The sequence below is a fragment of the Marmota flaviventris genome, chromosome 14, assembly GCF_047511675.1.
Source record: "Marmota flaviventris isolate mMarFla1 chromosome 14, mMarFla1.hap1, whole genome shotgun sequence".
In the NCBI taxonomy this organism is placed as follows: Eukaryota; Metazoa; Chordata; class Mammalia; order Rodentia; family Sciuridae; genus Marmota; species Marmota flaviventris.
In genome coordinates this window covers 7,413,744-7,431,920 of record NC_092511.1, presented here as the reverse complement: position 1 = coordinate 7,431,920, position 18,177 = coordinate 7,413,744, and the positions used below count along the sequence as shown (strand labels likewise).

The window sequence follows — 18,177 nt, the reverse complement described above, 5'->3', positions numbered from 1 at the left end:
GCCTACTGGTTGCTCCTTTTTAGCACCTTCTTTTCATCAGTATTTTAATATTAGTGTTTCCTAAAATGTGGCTCTTGGTTCTTTCCTATTGGTCTGTAATCACTCCTTTGGCGATTTTGTTTGTGTTCTGCATGCTGGGGGCAGAGCTCAGGCCTTGAGCTTACTAGGAAATGCTCTCCCACTAAGCTACACCCCCAGACCACACTTTTCATGACTTTTTCCATTTTGTAGCTTTAAATACTACCCATATTCTGACAAACTCACAAATTTATGGAATTTTCAGCTAAAGGTTAATTTGTACTGAGTTTAACAATTTGAAAGCTGTGTCTGGCCCATCTACAATACACAGTTTGATAATAAAGACTTGGGTGATAAGATTTTTTTTTTTTCTTTTTTCTTCTAGAGCCTTTTTTTTTTTAGGAGCTGAGATTTTTTATTCCAGATACTGGTTTTCTAGCAGTCAGTCTGATGGTGGTCACTCATCTCATTTTTAACCCTTGCTGCTGTCTAACTGGAAATCCAGTAGATCCATGTGACTTTTAATTCTTGGCATTTTTTATTCTGATCCTTGAATGTTTTCTGATGGATGGTTTTGTTTTGTTTTAGTAGGGCCATGACTTCTAAATATTCTCATCACTTCAGTACAGTTGGAAGTTTGGATAGGGCAAATAATATTAATTTTCTTTTTGCTTTGAAAATTTGTAGGCTTTTCCTGAGGTATTTTTATTCTTTTAAGGTTTTCTTTATCTCACATTTTTAGCATCACATTTTAAGCAATTACAGTTGAAATCCTATACACAGAAACCACTTATTGCCTAGGGTTTATGTGATACTGCATAGCAAAGGAAGGGCACTGGCTACAGGCTTCCAAGCAAGGCCTGCTGAACCCAATCTGCCCAGGGTGGATCTCACTGTTAGCTGTATATATTGAAAACCGTGCTGTGGGACTGCAAATTGGTGCAGCCAATATGGAAAGCAATATAGAGATTTCTTGGAAAATTGGGAATGGAACCACCATTTGACCCAGCTATCCCTCTCCTCGTTCTATACCCAAAGGATTTAAAAACAGAATACTACAGGGACACAGCCACATCAGTGTTTATTTATAGCAGCACAACTCACAATAGCTAAACTGTGGAACCAACCTAGATGCCCTTCAATAGATGAATGGATTAATAAAAATGTGGCATGTATACACAATGGAATATAACTCAGCAATAAAAGAGAATAAAATCATGGCATTTGTAGGTAAATGGATGGAGTTAGAGAAGATAATGCTAATTGAAGTTAGCCAATCCCAAAAAACCAAATGCAGAATGTTTTCTTTGATATAAGGAGGCTGATTCATAGTGGGATAGGGAGAGGGAGCATGGGAGGAAAAGACAAACTCTAGATAGGGCAGAGGGGTTGGAGGGGAATGGAGTGGGCATGGGGTTAAAGAACATATCACAGGAATTTTGGCACATTAATTGAACATAAATTTTCTCTAATTTTTTTCTACATTCAAATAAATTAAGTTGAGATACTACTTTCCATCTTTAAATAAAATATTTTAATTAAAACAATGAAAACCGTAAAGAGTTTGCTTCTTTAAAAGTAAACTCTAAGTAGAATAAGTGTCAATTGTAAAAATTAATAAACAAAATGTCTCAAGTAAAAATTAAATTTATAGTCGGGTTTGGTGGTACACGTCTGTAATCCCAGCAGCTCAGAAGGCTGAGGCAGGAGGATTGTGGGTTCAAAGCCAGCCTCAGCAAAGGCTAGGTGCTAAGCAACTCAATGAGACCCTGTCTCTAAATAAAATACAAAATAGGGCTGGGGATGTGTCTCAGTGGTCGAGTGCCTCTGAATTCAATCCCTGGTAGCTGCCCACACTCAAATTTATAATTGTATGTGCCATTGCCTGTATTATTATCCTAATACCTAAAGTGAATACTACATACATAATACACAATTGAAATAGTGTTTGATCTTTAAAAAATGGTTTAGAAAACAAAATGAGCAGTTAACTCTAATATTCCAGCTGATGAAACAAGTTCTCTGACTCTACATCGGTGGGGATATTATGGGAAAATATTAACTATTTTCAAATTTTTCTTGGTTAGTTAATCTTCACATAATCCCATCTCTTTGAGATGTGGGGGAAAGAAGAATTCAGTCTCTTATTAATGTCAAGCTGAAGTGTTGTTTCAAAGAAAGTTTTCCTTTGTCTTCATTATATGCAAGAGAAGATTTTATTTATAATAGAGTTACTTACTTTTATTATTTTAATATTAATTATTCATAGTTCATTTCTAGAAAGTCTTCGAGGAATATTTATACTTGCAGTAGAAAATTTTTGCCTTGTTAATTTAAGTTTTTCTTCCTGTGGAGATTAATAGAGGGTGTACCTTTCTTTGATTTGAAATTGTAATACAGAATATAAATTTGGATACATTTATAATATAAATAACTGAAATTTTACATTTAAACTTACTAAAATAGTATAATTATACCAGTAAAGATATGTTGAGTTGGGTGTGGTGATGTACACCTGTAATCTCAGTGACTCAGGAGGCTGAAACAGGAGGATCACAAGTTCAAGGCCAGCAATCTGCAATTTAGCTAGGCCCTAAGTAACTCAATAAGACCCTGTCTTCAAATTTGAAAAATTGCTGAGAATGTAGCCTAGTGGTAAAGCACCTCTGGGTTCAGTCCCCAGTAGACACCTCCCCCACAACTTCTACCCTCACACCACACACATACCAGGTTGATATTTTGGCACTTAGAAATAGCCCAGTGTGCTCAATGCTGGAATTCTCCAACGGTCTTGTCCTGGGGAGAAGGGAATTGTCTAGCACCAGGAGGAAGAGTGGGTCTCAAAGTGTGAATTTAATAATCCTGATTTGACTGGAAATTGGATATTTATTTTAAGTGTATTTTTTTTTTCATTTCAGGAAAATCAAGATTATTCTGTGTGTCTGCATAAAATATCAATAGGATATAAATGATTTTATTATGATTAAAAATGATAATAGTTTTATCACTTTTTTCTTTGTTATTACATAATATTTTCATAAAGTATTGGCATTTTTTAGTGAATGAAAATTAAAAATATGAAATGTAATGTAGTAATAAACATAGTATGTGGAACTCTTCTAGAATTAGTAAATTAAAATCTCAAATTACCTTTCTGAATTTTACAGGTAGCAGTCCCCACATTTCTTCCTATCCTGGTCCCCCAGAGTTTTGTTTTCTTTGCTATTTTGTCTCCTGCAATCCTCCAGCTTCCTCCTTTACCTGACTAAGCTCCCATTATTCCTTTGAAAATTGAGCTTAGGGGTGTGAGTTGAATAGAGTAGACCTCTAAGATTTAGGTCTCATTCTACTGCTGCCTGTTTCCTGGGGGTGTGACCTTGGGCATATTAGTCACTTAATTTTTCTGAGCCTTAGTTTCTTTTATCTCTAAAAACGAGGATTTTTTTCCTCCTGCCCATTTCAGAGTTATTTGGGGATAAGATAACGTATGCAGTAGTGTTTTAGAAATACCATTACCTCCTTAAGCATATCCACTGGGTAACTTGGGCCTTTTACTCTTTCACCTTTTTCATGCTCACCAAGTTACACGTATTTTGATGATTTAATGCATGCTCAATGTAAAATGTCTAGAAAAACAAAGAAAATAGAAATTCAGATAGCATATCATCCTTTTCTCTTGTTTTTAGCAGAAATTAATTTTGAGACTAAGCTCCCCAAAGTAAAGATACTATCTTACTATTTTTGGATTTTCTATTCTTAGTGTATAGTAGGCCTCAAATTAATGTTTTTTAAATGAATGAAAACTTGATGTAATTGTTCTTCTTTTTCTTTCAATTACAATCCCTTCAAACCCCCTACCCATCGCAGTAATTGGGCATCAAGCCCAAGGCCTTGTTCATGATGGCAAGTGCCCTACCACTGTGCTACTCCCCAACCCCTTAATCTTGGATATTCTCTGGCAGAGGCTAGAAAAACAGCTAACGGTTGGATATGGAGCTTTTGGGCAGTATATCTAAGTGGGTTGCCATTTATTTGTTGAGGACAATAAAATTCAAAGATTTTTTTTTTCAATGCTTGGAAATTATAAAAACTGTCCTTTTACTCTTTTTATTTATTTTTTTAACAGGATGGCTTAAATTCCTTGGTCCTTGATTTGGATTTTCCTGCTTTGAGGAAAAATAAGAATATAGATAATTTCTTAAATAGATGTAAGTGTTTATTACATATCTGTATTTTTGATGGGATTTGTGTTTGATTAATATTTTAGCCCATAAATTTATTAACTTAGTTAACCCGGGAACTCATTAACTTTTTTTTTTTCTTAGTTTACCATTTATTCTATTTAAAAATAAGTACTCTTTGTTTTCAGAGCAAAACTGTAGATCTAAATTGTAATATGTAATAAGTTCAAAATTTTGTATGTGTTAAGACTCTATTGTAGGACATGTTCCAAGAGAAGTTTTAAGATAAATTTCCAACTCTAAGAAGATTTTGATTTAAATTACACAGAAGGCTTAATAAGCTTTTTGTTTCTATAAATTTGGATATTTTGGTCTAATTAAGGAAAAATAATATAATGCCATTTATTACCATATATGTAGTAACCCTTGATATTTGCCAATATTGATGTTGTGGTGAAGAAGTAAGTGAACTTGAATTCTTAGAATAAGAAATTCTCAATGATTGATACATACTTGATATCATTATAGTAAACTCTTTAATTTGGAATTGTTAGACACTGGGGTATTTCCCTAATTAAATAATCTGGTCTCTAGTTACTGTTTTTGTAGTATGATCACTACATTTTAATGAAATAGGCTATCATAATTCAACAGAAAGATTTGAAAATTAGAAATTAATTTTGGCATTAAAAATATTTGTTTAATGAATTGAGATGCATTTAAATATATGGAAAATTCTACAAAGAAATTTTAATAACTGAAAATAAATCATCTTTATAGGTCAAAGTGGTATCTATTGGAATGTTGACAGTAAATATTATATTTACATTCAATGAGGAACTAGAATATTCCTATTTTCATCACTAGAGTGTCTAAGATTAGCCTTGCTAAGTAATCATGAGGCAATTTTCTGCCAGAATTTATAATGTGCACCAGGAGTGGTGGGGTTATCACTGTGTCAGCTGAATCAAACTTGCCAATCAACAGAGTTAGAAACAGAATAGCTTTTAACTATTGCTTTTTGGCATTTGATAGTGCTCATATGTATGTTTACAAACCATAGAGAGTTTTGGTTCTTTGATATACAGATGGATAATGTACATCTTAAGTTTTGTTTTTTTTTAAAAACAGAAGTTTGTAAACACCAAACAAGTTTAGCCAAAAACTAAGTCCAGTTTCTTGAAATAAAAATTTGTTTACAAATATGGTGATTATTTTAAAATACTGCTAATGAATATGATGATTGATATTATAAATATGGTGATTCTTTTTATTGTAGATGAGAAAATTGTGAAAAAAATCAGAGGTCTACAGATGAAAGCAGAAGATTATGATGTTGTAAAAGTTATTGGAAGAGGAGCATTTGGGGAAGTCCAGTTGGTAAGAAAGTATTTGTTTTGTTCTCATTACTTTTTTTGACATATGGGTTTGTGAAACATTATCAGTAGTAGTTGAATAGTTCTAATTTCTATGTCCCAGCATGATGGGAGTAAATTTTATGACTTGGGTCAAGTCACTCTGTATCTCTGAGAACCTCAGTGTTCTCATTTGTAACAGAAGCCAGTTGTTTTATTAATACTGGCTCTCTTCTAGCTCTGAAAAACTGTGATTTGGAATAAAGTCAGCATGGCTTCACATATGAACTGCCTAACAGTTAATATTCCACCAGATCAACTGTTTTTATTAAGAATCTTGAAATTAACAACATTTCTGTTTAATGAATTGAGATTTATTTAAATATACAAGAAATCCAACAAAGAAATTTTAATAACTCAAAGTAAATCTAAAATGTATCTTTATAGACCAAAGTGGTACCAACTAAAAGTATTATAAATGTTGAAAATAAATACAGCATTGTGGTATTAAATGAGGAACTATAATAATATTCCTATTTCTATCATGTAAGCATCTGAGACTAATTTTTGTTCTTATAGTTAAGTTAGAGTCAAATTCTGTTCCTTGAATACAAGTGTTTTACTCCTGTTGATGGAACACTGAGAAGAGAATGATTGTAAATCAGCATGGGTTTCTAGAAGAACAGGTTATGATAGACTAACCTTTTTCTTTTTTCCTCTGTTTCATTGCTAGGCTCATTGGACTTATAGTTTAGGGTACTTCCATAAATATGAAGAAGTCTGACCTAACTTGATGGTGTTGCAGAGAAGTGTCAACTGAATGCCTGAGAAGGCAGCATTATAACTCATTTAATAGTTATATTTTTAGGAGGCTGATGAAAGCATGGATGGATGGTACTTTGGATAGAGATTCTTAAGGGGTTTCAGGGTGTTAATGATTTTTGGGGGCTATGATTGCATATTGAATGATTTTACAAAACCGAAGTGCATTGTGAATGATTTTAGATGATGAGCCCAAATCCAGAAGAAATGAAATTTAACCAGAATAAATGTACTTGGATCTGAAGAACATTAGGAATTCATTATTTAACAATATTGAATTAGTTATAGAATAATTTTTCCTGAATATAAGCTATGCAAGAGTCAGTAGTGATGAGGTTGCCCCAGATAGTTTTTAAAAAAATTTGGGCTGCTTTAATATAATATCTAAGAGATTTTCTTTGACATGATTATATTATTTCCAGAAAGGTAATTAATTTTAGCTTCTTTGTTTTTGTTTTTTCTTGCTTACTAAAAACTATTTTTGTGTGTCCAGGAATTAAACCCCAGGGGCACTTAACAACCCTGAGCCACATCTCCAGCCTTTTTTTTCTATTTTATTTAGAAACAAGGTCTTGCTGAGTTGCTTAGAGTCTCACTAGGTTGCTGAGGCTGGCTTTGAACTCCAGATCCTCTTGTATCAGCCTCCTGAGCTGCTGGGATTACAGGCATGTGCCACTGCACCTTGCTTTTAAAAACTTTTTAAAGAGAAGTTTTAGGTTCACAACAGTACTGTTTGGGTTTCGTAATTTCCATTTCACATTGTACATTGCTAGTGAATATAACTTATTTTTGAGTGTTGACTTTGTGTTGTTATTTTGCTTAATTTAGTCTAACAGGTCTTTTTGGTGAAATCTTCTAGATTTTTCTATGCATAAGGGCATACAAAGACATTTAGATAGAGATTTTCATTCATGTATTTCTTCCTTCCTTTCTTTTTTTTCTGATTGCTCTGACTATAACTTTGTTGAATAAAAGTGGCTCAAGTAGACTTCTTTGCCTTGTCTCTGGATTTAGAGGAAAAGCTTTAGATTTCATTCATGTGTGTGATGTTTGCTGTTGATATTTCACACATGAAATTTATTATGTTAAGATAGTTTTTTACTATTCTGGTTTGTTGAGTGTTCTTTTTAATAATGAAAGGATGATGAATATTGTTAAATGCTTTTTTATGTTTTTTTTTTTAGTTGTAGATGAACATAATACCTTTATTTTATTTATTTATATGTGGTGCTGAGGATTGAACCAGGGTCTCGCATGTGCTAGGCGAGCACTCTATCGCTGAGCCACAACCCCAGCCCCAGTTAAATGCTTTTTCTGCCTCAGGATAATGTGTTTCTTCCCTGTGTTCTATTAATATTGTATGTTAACATCAATTGCTTTTCACTTGTTTAGCTATCTTTGCATTCCAGGAATAAATCCCACTTGGGAGTGGTATATCTTTTAATATACTACTGAATTACATTAGCTAATAATCTGTTGAGAATTTTGGGTCAGTTTCCATAAGGAGTATTGGTTTGGAATTTTCTTTTCATCTAGTGTCTTTATATTTAATATCGGAGTAAGATGAGTTAGAAGATGTTCCTTTTCAGTTTTTTTCTTGGAAAAGTTTGAGAACAGAGAACACTCAGAAATGAAAGTGGAGACATTACTGCTGATTCTAAGAGCAACAAATTGGGTTACCTAAATAAAATAGACAAGTTCCTAGACACACAAAACCCTCCAAGACTAAATCACAAAAGAATAGAAAATTGAAATAGATCTTTATAAATTAGGGGGATTGAGTCAGTAATTTTCCCAACAAAGAAGAGCCCTGGATCTAATGACTTAATTGGAGACTTCTACCAAACTGTCTATCTATTTGTGTCTTTGGATCTAAAGAGAGTCTCTTATAGACAGAATATAGGTAGATCAAACATATGTGTTTATATGGTCAGAGCAGAGATTTCTTGTTTGGAGGACAGGGTTCTTTTTTGCCTACCCTGGCTCCCCTATACTTGGTATAGATTCTTCTGGAAACCTAGCTACCAAGGGGCTGGGGACTACAGATAGGTACCTGCTACTGTGCCGAGAGCTGAAATTTATCCAAACTAATCATCACTTATAGTTCAAGCCTTCCCCTTCATGATACAAGCCAGATTCTTTATTTTTATATCAGTAAAGTATTCTTTCTCATCTCAGCTTCTTTCAAGAATATTTATACTTTGCATTTTATAGTTTGAAAATGATTTGCCTAAATATAGTGTTGTTGTTGTTGCTGCTGTTCATGTATCCTGCTTGGATATTTGAGCTTTCTGTATCTGTGATTTTGTGTGCCAATCACAGATAATTACTTTGGAAAATTTCCAGTCATTATTGTTTCAAATATTTCTTCTGTTGTTTTTCCTCTTTATCTTCTTATATTACCATTATGCATATATTATATCTTTTGCAGTTGTCCTATAAATGCCTGTGTTCTGATTTTTTTTTTTTTTTTTCATTTTTAGTCTTCTCTGTTTCCTTTCAGTTTTAGAGATATATATTGAGGTATCCTAAAACTCAAGCAGTTACTCATCTGTATCAAAATCTTCTAATAAACCCATCAAAGGCATTCTTTATTTATTTATTTTTCATACTTAATTTTTTTCCTGTCTTGCATTTTAATTAATTAATTAATTTTAATTAGGTATCTATGATAGCAGAGTGCATCAAAATTGTACACAATTGCAGCACAACTTTTCATTTCTGTGGTTCTACACAATATAGTGTTGCACCATATGAGCAGTCATACATTTACCTAGGGTAATGATGTCCATGTCATTCCACCATCTTTCCTGCCCCCATGCCCCATCAAAGTTCTTCCATTTTTCCCATATCCCCTCGCTCCCCCCCCCCCATTATGGATCAGCATCCACTTATCAGAGAGAACATTCGGCCTTTGGTTTTGCGAATTGGCTTACTTCACTTAGCTTGATATTCTCCAGCTCCATCCATTTACCTGAAAATGCCATAATTATTCTCTTTTAATGCTGAGTAATATTCCATTGTGTTTATATACCACAGTTTCTTTATCCATTCATCTATTGAAGGGCATCTAGGTTGCTTCCACAGTTTACCTATTGTGAATTGAGCTGCTATAAACATTGACGTGGCTGCATTACTATAGGATGCTGATTTTAAGTCCTTTGGGTATAGACCAAGGAGTGGGATAGCTGGGTCCAATGGTGGTTCAATTCCAAGTTTTTTGAGGAATCTCCATACTGTTTTCCAGATTGGTTGCACCAATTTGCAGTCCCACCAGCAAAGTGTGAGTGTGACTTTTCCCTCACATCCTCGCCAACATTTATTGTTTTGTATTCTTGATAACTGCCATTCTGACTGGTGTGAGATGAAATCTTAGAGTGGTTTTGATTTTCATTTCTCTGATTACTACAGATATTGAACATTTTTTCATATATTTATTGATTGAATGTATATCTTCTGAGAAGTGTCTTTTCAGTTCCTTAGCCCATTTATTGATTGAATTTTTTAAAAAGTGTTCTATGACATGTATGTGGCAAAAATTTCCTCCCAAAATGTGGGCTCTCTCTTCACCTCACTGATTATTGTCTTTTGCTAAGAAGAAGCTTTTTAGTTTCAGTCCATCCCATTTATTAATTCTTGATTTTATTTCTTGTGCTTTAGGAGTCTTGTTAAGGAAGTCAGGGCCTAATCTGACACGATGAAGATTTGGGCCTACTTTTTTCTCTGTTAGGCCCAGGGTCTCTGGTCTAATTTCTAGGTCCTTGATTCACTTTGAGTTTTGTACATTGTGAGATACAGGGGTCTATTTTAACTTTGCTGCATATGGATTTCCAGTTCTCCCTGCATCATTTTTTGAAGAGGCTGTCTTTTCTTCGATGTATGTTTTTGGCACCTTTTATTCATGTGGTTTTATCTCTGTGTCTTCTATTCTGTACCATTGGTCTACATGTCTATTTTGGCCTTTATTTATTTAAAAATATTTTTGATCTCTAGGATGTCATTTTAGTTTCTTAGAATTTGTCTCTCTGCTTGCATTAGCCCTCTATTCTTGAATGATGCCTACTTTATCCTTTAGAACCCCTACCATATTAATCAGTTCTTTTAAATTCATATAATAATTCCATCATTTCTGCCATGTCTGGTTCTGATGCTTGCTATCTCTTCAAACTATGTTTTTGCCTTTTGATATGCCTTGAAGTTTTTTCTTGATAGCTGGACATGATACACAGGGTAAAAGGAACTGTTGTAAATAGACCCTTAGATAAGTTGTATACAGTGTGGAGGGAGGGGAAGCATCTCTAGTCCTGTGATCACATCCAGTCTGTTATAGTGAACCTGTCTCTGGACTGATAGATTTTTCTCATCACCCTACCCCCTTTTTAGGTGGGAGAGAATGAGTAGAGTGGGTAGGGTCATGTATTTCTTTTTCCCAAGGCTCTGGTTAAATACTTTTTCCTGAGAGCAGACCTTGTTAAAAGAGCAGAGGGTTCTGGCATATTTCCTTCTTCGCTTTTTCTGCTGGAAGCATAAGGAGATTTTTCTCCAATATTTAGTATGAGAACCCAGTTGACTCCCTGAGGTAAAACTCACAAAACTATATGGGCTCCCTATAACTGGGTCCCCTCTAGTTTTTAATTCTCAGAATTGACAACATTTAGCTTCTGGCAATTTGTCAGTTACAGTTCAGATTTCCTCCTCCTCCTCAGGTTGTTTCTGCAGAATCTCTGATTCTGTTAGTCATGACTCCTCTTCAGTCTTGGGAGCAGTGCCATATCACTCTTTCAGATGCAAAAAGAGATGCTGATTTTCAATCTGTTGAACTTTTTAATTGTTATGATGGAGTAGTGGTGACTTCCAATCTACGTGTGTAACCAGAGGCTTTTTTTAAAAATTATATTTTATTGCTTCTTTTTAAAGTTATACATGACAGTTGAGTATTTTGATGTATTTATACAATCATGAAATATATCTTATTCTAATTATGATCCCAGTCTTGTAGATGTACATTGCCGCAGTCTGGCTGGGCACAAAATCACGAGCCACTCACAGCCTTGTAGATTCAAACAGCAATTCTTTATTCCCGAACTCACACCGGCACTCTACAAACACGTTCTGGGGGAATTCACCTTCTGGGCCCCAATCACGTTCTGGGCAAAATCCCAAATACTCTCTGAATCCCACGAGAACTCAAGGAGCAGGCGAGAACTCAAGGAGCAGGCGCACCTGAGGCAGCAGGATACGCCCTATTCCCAGCAGGGTACACCTTAAACCTGGAACCTCCCTAAACCCAGATCCGCCCTGGTCCTTGAGCAAGGTCACCTTACATGCAATGACACTGCAAATGACCTGGGTCATGCCATGCGTCATTCTTGGCCCTCAGCAGTACATGATGCTGAGATTCACTGTGGTATATTCATATATGTACATAGGAAGGTTATGCCCGATTCATTTCTGTCTTTCCAATTCTTATTGCCCTTTCTTCTCTAAATTCCCTTTGTCTAATCCACTGAACTTCTATCCCTGCCTCTCCTATTGTGAGTTACCATCCACATCTCAGAGAAAACATTTGACCTTTGGATTTGGGGGATTTAATAAATGAAATAAGCCAATCATTGTCTCCCACCTAAATCTCCAGATCCATCCATTTACTGGCATATGTCATAAAGTCATTCTTCTTTATGGCTGAATAATATTCTATCACGTATATATACCACAATTTCTATTGATGGGCATCTAGGTTTTGGAACCAGAAGCCTTAAAGGGCATATTCTAAAGAATGTACTCAAGGGATGGAGTACTTAGGAGACTTGAAACTATACCTTGTGAAGTATGGCTAAAAAAATTGAGGGTTAGTTTAATGTAGACTTAAAGGAAAGGACTACGTTGGAAAGTGATATTTTATTATTATTTATTTGGTTTTGTTTTTTGTGTGTTGGTTGATTTTTAGTGAAAATGCAGAAACCTCAGATTTTGGATGTTCTAGTGGGATAACATGACAGTGGAGATATGAAAGATTCTATAAGATAGGGAAAATATAAAGTAAATGAACCTAGGCCCTCCCATTTTCTTTTCCTTTTTGACTATCGAACCTAGGGGCACTTTACTACTGAGGTATATCCATAGATAGTCCTTTTTATTTTTTATTGTGAGATAGAGTCTCACTAAGTTCCTGAGAATCTTGCCAAGTTTCCCAGGCTAGCCCCCAACTTATGATCCTCCTGTCTCAGCCTCCCAAGTTGCTGGGATTATAGATAATGGTGACCATAAGCATAAATCTCTCTCTGAGCTCTAGTCAATAGAATAGAGAAAATAATACCTATTTTATGAGGATCATTAAGTGGATTTATAAAATAAGCCTGGTTATATTCCCGTAGTGTTAACTTTAGTTATTGATGCCTATTTGATATATAAAATCATGCTACATATGTTTTACAAAAATACATTGTTTTTGCATACTTAAGATTCATTGTAGTATCTAGAGATACAATAATTTTGGAGTTGAATTTTGAAAGGAAGTGTGACAGACCTTTTCATGTTTAAAGTCATTGTATTTACTCTCCTGTGTTAATTTGGTCATTATAATTCAATATGTCAAAGACAAGGAAAATATATAGATATAGAAAGCTTTTATGTTTGTTTTTGTTAATTTTCCATCCCAGAATTTGTTTTTTCCACAAAAAAAATGCAGAAAAAAATTATGTTTTTAAAAATAAAAAATATTTTAACATTCCATTAATCTGATGACCCGACCCAAGAGCCTGTGGCATGTCTGTTTGGGCTTTACTTCTTGGCCCTATTTCCTTAGTTAGGAACTTTTTGAAAGAAGGATAAGATTGTAAAGGAAAAGTCCAAATTCTTATGCCATTCATAGCCTTTTGAAGTTTATTTTTATATAGTAGATAAATTAGCATGGTGGACATGTAGGGAATGCTCCGCATTGGGTACATCTTAATGTTTATGTTTTTCTAATTATTTGAAGGCAGTTTCATGATAATTCGTGCAGATTTGTCTTTCCATGTGAAATGCTTTTTTTCCAGTCAAGTTAAAAGTAAATTTCCACAGAGAGTTCAGTAATCAATTTTTACAAATAAAATTGTGACTGTTAAAGTAACTTTGGTTCAGCACCAATAAGCCATAATCTATAAGATCATTGATTCTAGAGTCAAACTATTTGTAATTGAAATCTCCTTCCACCACTAATTAGTATGATTTTAGCCAAGTTACTTAATCTCTCTGTCCTTTCCTTCTTATCTATTAAATGAAGGTAACAGTAGCATTTATATCTTGTAGGATTTCTTTCAGAATTAGATGTGACATTTCATATATAAAGCCTGTGGAACAGTCTGAGGATCATAGTAGTGTTCAGTAAATGTTAGCATTTAATTGTCAGACATTTAATGGTTCATTTGTTCATCTACTCATGAAATATTTAGTGTCCATGTGTCCTAGGAGCTGTGCATGTTTCTAAGCCTATAACCTTTTTTCAAAGTGGAGATTCTAGGAGGAGGTGAAGATTAAGCAAGTAAAATTGTTTCATACTGTGGTAAATACTATGAAAGGAAAGATCTGGATGCTATGAGAAAGAACAATGGAAGGATGTCCCTAATTGAGATTGGGGACATAGTGAAGGTCTTACTGTGAGAAAGTGACTTCTGAGTTAAGACAGAAAGGAGTTAGCTACTTGAAGACATGAGGTTGAGGTGGGAGTTGAAACTCAAGAACAGCATGTGAAATTGTAAGCCAGGGAAGTGCCAAATCATTTAACTTCTTTGGTGGTAAATTTTCTCATCTGAAAAGGCATTTTTTTTTTTTTAACAGATTGAAAAGTTCTATAATTCCAAGATGGCAAAATTTGCTTTACTTACTCTCTCCCTCACCTAGAAAGAAGGTGTAAATTTATTTTATAATAAAAAATCTATCAAATGAATCATTTTTATATGATATCATTTTTGCTCTTGGATCCTATTCTGTTTGGATCTTTTCCACATCTAATTTTTACGGAAAAAAAATTGAATTCAGTATATTATTCTGATTAGGAGTGAACTGTATAGTTAGACTTCTTGATTAACTATCAGCATGTGGCCTCAGACAACTATTTAGTCCCCATGACTCAGTTTCCTCATTTTTAAGATAAAGATACTAATATGAATATAGTTCATGGGTTGTTATGACCATTAAATGAGTTAAATATGGAAAAAAATCTAGAATAGTATTTGACACAATGAAAATACATATTATAAGCTTGTTGAGTTTAATTAAACACTAAAAGTAGAATCCAACTTGTTGGTTTAAATAAACTCTTTTTTTTGTAGTTAAGGTAATAATGATAAATTTTTAATAGACATTTTTTATTAAAATACTCTGGTTCTGTGGAAAGGAGCCAGAGTCAACTACTTATGTTTCTTGTTTCCATTCCATGATATATTGATTTGTTGTCATCAAAGCTGTACTTTTCTCATCTTGAAGTGGCATTAGTAATAGAATTTACATTAACATTTTTTTGTGAGGACTAAATTAGGTCATACATATGTGGTTCTTAGTATAGACCTAGTGCCGTGTGGTGACTGACAGCTCAGGAAATACTAGCTTTTAATACTGATGTCAGTTTCTTTGTCATGGATTTAGGTGGGTTTTAAATAGTCAGAAGTCTTATTCTAACTTTCAGATGTATACCTATGTATTAGTGTACATATAGGGCTGCCATAACACTACTTCAGGCTGCAAGGCTAAAACAACAGGGATTTGTTTTCTCACAAACTCTAGAAGCTGAAGGCCAAGATTAAAGTCTTGTCAGTTTTCAGTAACCAGCCTGTAGGTGTCTATCCTTTTACTGCTTTGATGACTAGAAGCAATTGGAGGCGCTCTCAAAATTAGTGTCAAATTATTTTATCCTAGTTATTTTCATTCTAAGAAAGTAAAAAATCTTTCCCTGTGGAGTTAGAAAAATCAGATCAGTGTTAATTCTCCTCTAAAGTTAATAATTTTTTTATGTATTGTTCATAGTTGAATAATGAGAGAGTAAGTCAATATTATATTTTTTTAAATAAACCTATAGACCCATTGCTGAGATATCTATTCTTTATTAGTTTGATGCATAGTTTGCTAACTTTTCCATTTCTAAGGATATGTGTAATATATGTGTGTGTTAAGTATATCTATATTAAAGAATCATATACATGGTTATGGTTTTTTTTAGTTGTAGTTGTACATTTATTTATTTATATGTCGTGCTGAGGATTGAAGCCAGTGCCTCACACATGGGTAGATGAGTGCTCTACTACTGAGCTGCAACCCCAGCCCTGTAAGTTATGGTTTTTATGTCCACAATAAGTGGTAGCGCATGTTTTTGTAGCAGTTTCAACATTGGGGGCAATTTGTATACAGTTACCAATTTTCACAAGTCTTTCTAGATAAAAATTATTATCATTACCATGATGCCCATTTTGCAAAAGGGGTAATTCAGTTCCACAGATAGCATAAATAATCTTCAGAAGTTCATGTAATTACTGAATGGCAGAGTTGAGATTTGAATTTAGGCAGAGGATTCCAGTGCATAGTCTCTTTGTATGTGGTCACCACCGTCTTTTTCTCTTTTCTTGAAGCATCACTTTTCCCTATTTAACCTATTCTGACTTGTCAGTTTCCTTTCTGGTTTATTCTTCAGCTTACCTTAAAATATTGTAGTTCTCAGTGGCCACTCTTACTTCTTTTATTTGCATTCTCTTTCAAGGTGGGCTTATGCATTCCCGTGACTTTAAATACAATATATAGGCTGCATTTATAACTATTACTCAGAACTTTCTACTTCACTCTTGAGTTCATATGCACAGTGACTTATTTGACATCCTTATTAAGTTGTGTCATAGATGCTTAAAACACGAAATTAAAGTGCTCGATATCCTCTGTTCTTCCTCCTATTCTTTTTCTTACTCCCCAACTTAGTAAATGGCTGCAGCATCAAACTAGTTGCTGAAGCCAAACAAGCAAGCAAACAAAAGCCAGAGGGGAATCAGAATTGATTTCTTTCCTTTATCCCTTATATGTAATTTTTTTAGTAAGTCCTGTTTTTGCCTTATTCAGTGTCTCCACTTTTGTTTTATTTTTTTCAGCATTCAGGGCTGCCCTCTCATTATGCTGCATTTTTGTGTTTGCCATGTTTTTCACTTTTGCTAAATAAAAAATTTCCATCATAGTTACTGTTGATCTCAAGCTGTGAAGTGCTGATGGAGAAAATAATGAAGACCGGGCTTATTAAATTTTCTGCAAATTCATGCAGTCTAAACTCAGCTGGACCCATGTTACTGTTTGGTAGACTGTTCCCTCATACATTATGTCCTTACATTGTCATGGACTGTGAACCATGAACCATTTCTACTCCCATTCCTGGTGTGGATATAGTGGAATCTATTGTGAGGCTTTCCTAGCATACTTGTTTTGTTTTCATTATTTCTGTACCTCCCTATATTAACTTAAAGAATGGGAATTTTAGATCTCATCTGACTAGTGTAACGGCTACCAAATTGACCCTTCTAAAATACATTCATTATCTCCCCTCTGCGTATAATGGATCCCTTCCCTACCAAATGAAGTATTAAATCTCCGTCCTTATCTTGTAGGCCCTCTTTTAAGACATCACTGATTTTATCTTTTAGCCCTTAACTTCCCCTTTGTGCTCCATTATCATTTCTCATGCTTTTTGTTTTTTCCTGTTTTTTCAATCATACAGTTTTGCTCTGTCAATACTCTTTTTAAAAGAAAACTTTTACTTTTACTCTTTTTTTCTTTTACTCTTCTACCTTTGATCTGAATGTGGTTTCTCCCTGCTGTGTTCTTTAATTGTTTTATTTTCATTTATCATATTATGCCTTTTAGTTTATATGTAAGCTTCTTTGATTGCTTCTTTTGTATTATAAACTTTCTGAGGGCAAGAACTGTGTCTTTCAAGTACTTTTGGTGTTCCCACCAGGAATCAATAACTCCTCCTCATATCTGGGAATATTATCTTCTTTAGTCAAGTACACAATTTAAGAAGAATATTTGTAAGGCAGTGTAGAGAAAAGGGCAAGCTTACTATGTAACCATTTGTCAGTTCAGCCCTGTGGATTGGTAACATGTGTATACACCAGGTGCATCTCTGGGATTGGATTCATCTCATCCTTTTATATCCTTTATAGCACAAAACCTTGAATGTAGAGAGCCTTCATCGAAGGGAAATTGACTGTTTCTTCTTGATCCCTGGGCTCAGGTTGCATCCCTGGACACCTATTGACTTGCTTTTAATGAATTTTAAACCTACCTTTTAAGTAGAATCAACTAAAGTCTAGAATATAGGGCATGATTACCCAATCCTTCTCATATGAATTCAGCCTTTTGATTCTTTCTTTTCTTTGGGGATACAACTGGCCCTTAACTGCTTATAGGGTTATTTCTGAATTGCAAAAAGGAACTCCCTCCATGTTTTTTAATTCTTGTATCTGCTATTTAATCGTGGCTGCCACAAACAGTAAAAGTGACATTTTTTTCTTGCATGTGTAGTATAAGTTTCATTAGCAGAAGAAAGTAACACCTCTGGGTCTATCAAATAGATGCACTGCATCTTCTTATACAAAATAAAAATTAATTTTTGATAAAAACAATAAACTTGAAAGCCTCAAATGAGGTGCTTTGGTTAGAATGGTTTTAAATTGTTTTTGTCCCTGAGTGTTCCAGCAGGTCCGTTTTAGGATCCTCTAAGCATGTCTGTATCTACACATAGGACTGTCTCATCTATGTAAGTTTCGTTTCTTTTCTTTTTCTTTCTT

The 18,177-nt window shown here is 34.3% G+C and overlaps 1 protein-coding gene across 1 annotated transcript in view; it reads left to right on the top strand.

Annotated features, from left to right (window-relative positions):
* Rock2 (Rho associated coiled-coil containing protein kinase 2) overlaps positions 1–18,177 on the top strand; it is a 137,200-nt gene that overhangs the window by 47,611 nt on the left and 71,412 nt on the right. The window contains exons 2-3 of the mRNA XM_027937791.2: positions 4,145–4,226; positions 5,479–5,579. Of these exons, the coding sequence (XP_027793592.1) occupies positions 4,145–4,226; positions 5,479–5,579 (183 nt within the window). The remainder of the gene's footprint in view (positions 1–4,144; positions 4,227–5,478; positions 5,580–18,177) is intronic.